At 41.5% G+C, this 8,867-nt stretch overlaps 1 protein-coding gene across 2 annotated transcripts; it reads left to right on the top strand.

Moving 5' to 3' along the window:
- Positions 1–3,294: 3,294 nt before the first annotated feature.
- LOC104437028 (G-type lectin S-receptor-like serine/threonine-protein kinase SD2-5) lies at positions 3,295–6,683 on the top strand. 2 transcript variants are annotated; one of them, XM_039308618.1, is made up of 2 exons: positions 3,295–3,658; positions 3,771–6,683. In XM_039308618.1, exon 2 carries the CDS (start codon positions 4,219–4,221, stop codon positions 6,595–6,597), a length of 2,379 nt encoding a protein of 792 aa, XP_039164552.1. In that variant the 5' UTR covers positions 3,295–3,658; positions 3,771–4,218; the 3' UTR covers positions 6,598–6,683. The 2 variants fall into 2 exon arrangements, with proteins under 2 accessions (XP_039164552.1, XP_018726292.2); XM_018870747.2 differs by having other exon boundaries at positions 3,295–3,959; positions 4,051–6,683.
- Positions 6,684–8,867: the final 2,184 nt, after the last annotated feature.

Below are 8,867 nucleotides of genomic sequence, written 5' to 3'. Positions count from 1 at the left end.
ATGTATCGACGTGACATTAAAGACATATTCTTGATAAAATTGCAAGGTTTGTGAGAATTTCTGGTCTAATTCGCTAAGAAATAACTTTACATTATAGATCCTTTTCCAATTCTAGCTCGAACTTAAAAAAATTCACAACTTTTACTCTAATCTTAAATTTGCTCACGCATTTAAAACTCAACACTAACGGTTTTGAAATTATCAATATGAGTGAGTGTTAATTAGAGGTTTATTATTGGAATCCGTGTCTTCATCAATACTCTATTCTTTATATGGGTCAACAATGGTCTCCCAATATTGATAATCTTGAAAAAGCTAGTGGTGACTTCTAAGCGCGTGGGCAAATTTGGGATTAGAAATGGGAGTTGAAAATTTATTTTAGATAAAAAAAAGTTTGCGATGGAATTGAGAGTGGACTTAAGGGAATATTTTCCTCACTTTTTGGTGTTTGGTTCATTTAGGAAAATGAGTCAATTGAAACCCTTTTTTTAGTCAATGAAAAATGTTTTCCTACCAAAATTTAAATTCAGAAAAATGATTTCCTTTTTTAAGAACTAGAAAGCATTTTCCAAATACATGACTAACTATTGCTACTTGGCCCCAAAACTCTATGTTTGAGTATGGAAATCCCAGCGTTGGTTCTCAAGTTTTGGCATGTCTCTTAGTGGCGGGGCATGGGCCCCATGTGCCCATGCTTGCATCCAACAAGGCCGAGCTTGAATCTCGGTGCTTGTACCCAATGGTTCGGCGCCCAAACTTGGGTCCATAAAAGCTGTGCTTAGGTCCCCGACGCTTGAGCTTTGTTCCCAACCTTTTGGCCCAGGTCCACAAAGACCATGTGTGGATCCTCGATGCTTGGACTCGGGTTTTGATTAATGAAACGTTTATGAAAATATTTTTTAAAAATAAAATTTTATTTTAAAAAAATCAATTTATTATAATTTTATTCTTTTCTTTTCTTCTTTCTATTTATTTTCTTCTTTTCTTGTTCTTCTTCCTTCTCTATCGGCTGCATACTTTGGTGATAGTCGGCGAGCTTGAGGCTCAACCTATCCAAGCGAGCTTAAGCTTAAGGCTTGCTTGAGGCTAGCAAGGTTGTAGCTCACCAACAAGCTAGAGCTAGCTTGTGGCAGTCACTGGCCATTATTGAGGCCTAGCGACCGACTAAGGAGGAAGGAAAAAGAAAAAGAAAAGAATTTAAAATTTATATTTTTTTCTAAGATAAATTCACAAGATTAAAAATCGTTTTTCGAATAAGATTCAAACAACAAAAAACATTTTCGGTCACATATTACCAAATAAAGGAAAAACAAGCTATTTTTTTTAGAATTAATTTCCCAAAAATTATTATTTTTTATATAATTTTCTCTCCAAATAAATGCGCCTTAAAATTAGATTTTTTCTTCTAGAGTTTTAGCCAAAATATTTAAGCAAGTTCCTACCAATAGGGGAGTGCCTGATAGGAAGGGTGGAAGCAGTTGCCCAAGCGTTGACTCTGCCCCCGTCACACCCATCCACCTTTCACATTTGCACCCCACTCCACCCCAAGTTTACCTGATCGAACGAGCTTGAGCTAGCCTATTGTCGTCACCAGCCATTATCGAGGCCTGGTGATCGGCTAAGGAGGAAGGAAAAAAAATAATTTAAAATTTCTATTTTATTCTAAGATAAATTCACGAGATTAAAAATTGTTTTTCAAGTAAGATTCAAACATCAAAAAACGTTTTTAGTCACATATTACCAAATAAAGGAAAACAAACTATTTTTTTTAGAATTAATTTCCCAAAAATTATTATTTTTTATATTATTTTCTCTCCAAATAAATGCGCCTTAAAATTAGAGTTTTTCTTCTAGAGTTTTAGCCAAAATATTTAAGCAGGTTCCTACCAATAGGGGAGTGTCCCGATCGGAAGAGTGGAAGCAGTTGCCCAAGCGTTGACTTTGCCCTTATCACATCCGTCCACCTTTCACATTAAATGTTGCGCCCCACCCCACCCCAAGTTCACCTGATCAAACGAGCTTGAGCTGCCTATTGTCGTCACCGGTCATTATCAAGGCTTGGCGACCAACTAAGGAGGAAAGAAAAAAAAAAAAAAGAAAAATAATTTAAAGTTTTTATTTTTTCTAAGATAAATTCATGAGATTAAAAATTGTTTTTCAAATAAGATTCAAACACCGAAAAACGTTTTCGGTCACTTATTACCAAATACAGGAAAATAAACTATTTTATTTTAGAATTAATTTCCCAAAATTAATTTTCTTTTTTATGTAATTTTCTCTCCAAATAAATGCGCTTTAAAATTAGAGTTTTTCTTCTAGAGTTTTAGCCAAAATATTTAAGCGGATTCCTACCAATAGGGGAGTGCCTTGACTTGTCACGGGCCGATCGATTAAGATCGTGACCACGCGGCTACTCAGGCTCTTTTGGATTACCTAAGCCAAGCCTTGCTCAATCAATCGCATACTCGCTCGCACACCCAGATCGTAGAGAAAGAAAGTTTCTAGAGAGAGAAACTCTGGAAAGAAAGGAGCTTTGATGAATTGAAATGTTGGATGGATACAAATAATGGGAGGGTACTCCTTCTTATACTAGAGGCCTTTAGATTACATCCGTTGATCTAGAATTCATTCGGTGGACGAGATTGCACCGCCAAACCTACCGACACTAATGACAGCTACCAACTACCAACAAATGGCTAGAGACTTCTAGAATTTGGCATAATGACGGTATCGCCCGCCCTTGGAACGTTCCAGAAGTCTTCTTATTAGGAATCCAAGCGAGCACAGGAGGTCCTCCTCGAGAAGGCACGGCCCTTTAGATTCCATAACCTCTTGGCCATGACATTCTCCCCCACTCAATCGAGCGACGCCCTCATTGCTCACAGCTTGAAGGGCGGCCTTCTTGGCACGAGCACGGGCTTTTCCTATTTCGGCTTTGCTTGGTTTGGATGCTCACAAACGACGGACCACACCCTTTTTTATCTCCAACTTTGACTCGGGCATGGCACGCAACGAGTATTCCACCTTGGCGAAGAGGACTTGGATGGGCATGGCATGGGGTGGAAACAGTTGCCCAATCATTGACTCTGCCCCCATCACACCCGTCCACCTTCCACATTAAATGTTCCGCGTGCGCACAACGCGGAAACGTGAAAGCAATAAGTGATTATTTCAGTCACATCCAACAGCCTCTCATTTCATAGTGACATTTCACTCCTTTTTGAAGAATTTTCAAGTTCATTACCCCAATAAGAAACCCTAGGCGTAACCCGGAACTCCGTGGCTCCAGGTATGTCCAAACTTCATTGCCGCAATTAAAAGCCCGCAACGAGTCGTTTTGCCCTGAATAGAGGAAATGGCGTTGTTTTCTTTGTTCAATGCCATGCACGTTAGCACCGTAACCCTAAGTTGACCACGTGGGATCTGTCATCCCCGCACGGACGATCAGCTATCACTTCTTAATTCCCCATGAAAGAGAACGAAAAACGATCTTTAATGTACCATCTCGAACGCCGATCTTTCGAAACTTCGAACAGCTGCGAGTTCTCGAAAACTCAACGGCGATTTTCCTTTTCTTGTCTGGAGATTGTACATGTGCGCAGGGATTTTTAGCGACTGGACGAGGTGGAAACAACCGATGCTTTCTTCGTGCTTCACGGTCAGCTCTCTCCTTCTTTCGTCTTCCCGAGTCCCGCATCTGACTTTTGCGCCCCGGTTTGCTGCGGCTTGAGGGGTAGGCTTCTTCTTGGACTTACCGCTTTTTCGCACAGCGACAGTATTCGAGGAATTTTTGGGACTCGAATGTGAAGTCAATCGCAGCCCACGAGTGTTTTGCTCCTCCAAAGATTCAAATGTTAAAGCGTCAGGTGGCCGAGCTCTTTTCTTGCTCACATGTAGCGCGAGGGCCTGAAAAAGATTGATGACACTGCTTGCTGTCGGTATGCTGCTTGGCTCGAAAGGTGAATGAATCGTCTTCTTCTCGTCAGAGCAATTCTTGAATCTTTCTGCTGCACTCTGATTTCTGGGATTTCTGGTGTTGTCCCTCCGCAGAGGTGTCATTTCTCGGTCGAATTAGAGCTCGCAGTCATTTATAGTTCGTGCCTGAATGATTCGCAACTTCAGCCGCTCACTTTGTAGATCTCTTTTCTCTCCTGGGTCCTCCTGGTAAAGGAGGATTCTTGTAATTGTTTTCTTGAATTTGGTTGTGGGTGGAGGAAGATGGGGACGCTGCACATCGTGGGCTTGTTGTGGCTTATTGCGTTTCTTCTGTTTGGGATTTGTCTGGCAAGCAATCAGACCGTCGGTCAAATCTCGCCAGGGTTTCAAGCCTCTGAAATGAACTGGATCGATCATGACGGCCTGTTTCTCCTGTCGAATGACTCGAATTTTGCTTTCGGTTTCGTTACCACCTCGGATGTCACTGCGTTTTGGCTGGCTATAATCCATGTCAGCACCAAAGCAATGGTCTGGAGCGCCAATAGGGACTTGCCGGTCGTGATGTCGGACAAATTCGCGTTCGACTCCAATGGCAACGCGTTCTTGCAGAAGGGAGGGAGCGTTGTTTGGTCCACGGATACAGGCGGGAAGGGAGTTTCGGCTATGGAGCTGCAGAATTCGGGCAATCTGGTCTTGCTGGGAAGCAACAGCGGAGTGATTTGGCAGAGCTTCAGCCATCCGACGGATACGCTACTGTCGAACCAGGAGTTCGCTGAAGGGATGAAACTAGTGAGCCAGAAATCCAAGAACTTGAGCTATACACTCGAGATCAAATCTGGGAATATGTTTCTCTCTGCAGCGTATGGAACCCCCCAGCCGTATTGGTCGATGGGGGGTGATACCCGTAAGATCATCAACACCAATGGTGGCCGAGTCGCTTCTGCATCGCTTGATGCAAATTCGTGGAACTTTTATGATCAAAGCAGAACCTTGCTGTGGCAGTTTGTGTTCTCAACTAATACGGATTCGAACACCACTTGGATTGCAGTGCTGGGTAACGACGGCACTATCTCCTTCACCAATTTGCAGAGTGGTGAAGGTTCTTCAACGATAATACCGGATGACCCGTGTGGCACGCCGGAGCCTTGTGACCCTTATTTGATCTGTTACAGCAATAAGATTTGCCGCTGTCTTCCTACTCTTAGCTCTAACCCGAATTGTGGATCGGAAATTAATTCTCCCTGCAATCGTTCGGCAGGTCCTGTAGATCTCATTAGTGCAGGGGACTCTATTAGCTACTTTGCTCTCAGTTACGTTTCGCCCTCGCTGAAAGCTGATCTAAATGGTTGCAAGACCTCTTGCCTTGCCAACTGCTCGTGCCTTGCAATGTTCTTCCAAAATAGTACCGGGAATTGCTACATGTTTAATGACGTTGGAGCTTTCATAGCCTCTGGGAGCAGTTCTGGATTCACTGCCATGATTAAGGTATCGAGTAATGGAGGGGCTGGTGCAAATCCAGGAGGGAGCGGGAGCAGCAAGAAGCGCGTGATTCTTGCTGTTGTCATTTCCATCGCGACTGTGCTCCTGATTTTTGGTTTAGTTTACGAAGGATTCAGATGGTTTGTGTTGAGGGGATCGCCTGAAGTGACATCAGAAGAGGACAACTTCCCGGAGAATTTAGCCGGGATGCCAATCCGTTTCAGTTACAGGGATCTTCAGACAGCGACTGACAACTTCACAAGGAAGCTCCGGCAAGGTGGTTTTGGCTCCGTGTACCAAGGAGTCCTCCCGGACGGAACGAGGTTGGCTGTGAAGAAATTGGAAGGCATTGGCCAAGGAAAGAAAGAGTTCAGAGCAGAAGTCTCCATCATCGGAAGCATACACCATCACCACCTGGTCAGGCTAAAAGGCTTCTGCGCCGAAGGTTCACACCGACTTCTGGCTTACGAGTTCACGGCCAACGGGTCTTTGGATAAATGGATCTTCAAGAAGAACAAGGACTGCCTGCTCGACTGGGAAACGAGGTTCAACATTGCTTTGGGGACGGCGAAAGGATTGGCTTACTTGCATGAGGATTGCGATGTGAAGATTGTTCACTGCGATATAAAACCCGAAAACGTGCTCCTTGATGACAGTTTCCAGGCCAAAGTCTCGGACTTTGGATTGGCCAAACTGATGACCCGAGAGCAGAGCCATGTCTTCACTACCGTGAGAGGCACGAGAGGCTATCTCGCACCGGAGTGGATAAAAAACTACGCAATATCAGAAAAGATTGATGTTTACAGCTACGGAATGCTGTTGCTTGAGATCATTGGCGGGAGAAAGAACTACGATCCATCAGAAACCTCGGAGAAATCTCACTTCCCGTCATACGCATTCAAGATGATGGAAGAAGGGAAACTGAGAGACATCGTTGATTCAAACATCAAGTTCGAGGACAAAGATGATCGCATTTCCGTTGCGATCAAAGTGGCCCTGTGGTGCATAAAGGAAGACATGTACGCCAGGCCGTCGATGACCAAGGTCGTTCAGATGCTTGAAGGCCTTTGCACTGTCTCGAACATGTTCAAATCGATCAGCGAGGAGGGGACTTCTTCGGGGCCATCGGACTGCAATAGCGACGCCCATCTCTCCGCTGTCCAGCTCTCGGGCCCAAGATAACAGCTCTAAATAGTGTTTGTCCTTTCCTATCCTGTTAGGTTCTTTCCATGTATATCATTTTTTGATTCCTCCAAACTTTTGTGATGCTAGAGTTAATACAGAAGAAGCTTTTGGTCTTCTACTTTTGTGCTTTTGCAGCATGTCTATAGGGAGAAAGATGAGATCAGATGGGAAAGCTATTGAAATGAAGTAGACTTTAGCCGTTTTGGGAGAAGGGTGCCTAGCTTGAAAAGATTCTACAGCGGATTTTCCTTCTAAGAAAGCTTTTCAAACTATGGATTCGCTCCTGCTAACATCACAGCACATTGAATTAATCATCTTAAAATAAGATGATGGACCACCTGTACTAAAAAACAAGAGAGCATACAAAACCATGCGAAAAGAACTGTCATCCTTTGGAATCTGACGGCAGAGTAGTCAACATTTTTGTTCCAATCCTTTGCTTTTTTGTTTATTTCTTATTTAGTTACTTAATATTAACAAAGGTGTATGGGTCCTACCATGGTGGTATATTCGTCCTATCCGAAACCTATCCTATAGATACCGATTCCAGACTTATCAAACTTGAAATCTATCCTATGTACTTTTGAAATCATCCTAAAACATGACCTCTCGGATTTATGGGATTAACATATTGTACCACTTTGGACCTTAATAAGTCTTTAAATTACTACATCTGAGACCTCTTGCAGATCTCGGCATCCCTAAGACGTAAAACATTTAGAGGGTGGAGTCGGATATAGGGCTCAAAAAAGAAACTGTACAGGACATACATGTACTGATATGTTAAAATAAGAAACACATTCTTGCAGCTTGTCGGGTTATTAGATAGGCAGAGGAGGCTCCTGTAGGAAACTCCCCTACCTTGACCAAGTTGAGAATCTAAGGTAGCCCTGGTTACAGCAGAATAATATGGATTAAATTACAAAATCCATGTACATGTCTATCGATAACAAAATCCTAAAACGACAGTAAAAGGTTAAAGAAAAACAAGAACAAACGAATAAACCAGTTTTCATCCATCATTTGAATCTGTGAGTTTACGAAAGAACTTATTACACTCAAACGGGGAGATTTGTTAGTCGGATGTGACATTTGCACATTTAAATGTCGACATTTTGTAGAGAAAAAGAGAGTCATAAATGACTAAGTGCACATGTATTCAATTAAGACATATTCGGGAATATTAGTATGCTGAGTATCGAGAGGCCCAAGTCTCAAAACCTACCTCATCTCCAATGGTTTTAAAATTTAGAACTTGAAACCTACTTGACCATGTCATTTCCGCAGGTTTCGTGGGTTCTCCCGTATACCTTACTTAAGTAGTGTTACTGCTATTCATCCATCGTTAAGAAAGATTATCACTTTCTTCCATTTCCCTTTAGTTCTATTTATTTAGTGAAAAATAAATGATTTAGAGAACATTTATTTTTCTTAGAATAATCGATTGTATCACATACAAAAAAAGAAAAGAAATGAAACATACGAAAAATATTTTCACTGTCTCTGAAATTATCGAGACATAAATTATTATCAATAGTGAAAACAATTGACTATATATTTCAACCGATAGAAGCGATCAATTTTACCAAATCATTCATTTTTTACAAAACAATCGAAGTCTTATTTTTCTAAAAATAATCAATTGTATTGCATATAAAAATGAACAAACGAAAAATATTTTCATCATACCCTTAAATATTGGGACATAAACTGTTGATAGAAAATTTGCCTATGATACAAGCTAGGATAAAAAAAAATAATAATTTATGACGAGTATGTTATCCCACACATACGACTCTTCCTCGGCCTTAAAACAAGGATTGCCTATTAGCCACTAAATTCATTTTCATTCTTTAACTCATATTGTAGAAAATTTTAGAGTAGACAGCTTCCACATTTCTAGCAAGTGCTAAGCATACTAACAAGACTGATGAGGACGTTTCTAGGTTAAAAGAATCATACCAGACAAAAAGGAAGTGGGGAGAGTCGTTTAGGGAGTCATAACAAACCACACAATTTTATTGCTAGGGAGGGTGCATGTTGACACCTAAATTTTGGTGATTCAGTTGTTTGTTTATTGCATTAAAAATAAGGGATTAATTTTTAACCCCTAAATTAAATTGCTTAGCATATAGTTTTAGGAGCATTTTTTTACTTATTTGCATTGGGCTGGTGAGGATGCGTTTGATTTGGTAGTTCTGAACTTTAATTTAACAAGTTGGATTAAGTCCACGAATGGAGCAAATTGGCCCAAGTCTGTATTCTCG

Source organism: Eucalyptus grandis, chromosome 3, assembly GCF_016545825.1.
Source record: "Eucalyptus grandis isolate ANBG69807.140 chromosome 3, ASM1654582v1, whole genome shotgun sequence".
In the NCBI taxonomy this organism is placed as follows: Eukaryota; Viridiplantae; Streptophyta; class Magnoliopsida; order Myrtales; family Myrtaceae; genus Eucalyptus; species Eucalyptus grandis.
Note: the sequence above shows the minus strand (reverse complement) of the source record. Positions and strands in the feature narration are given on the sequence as shown.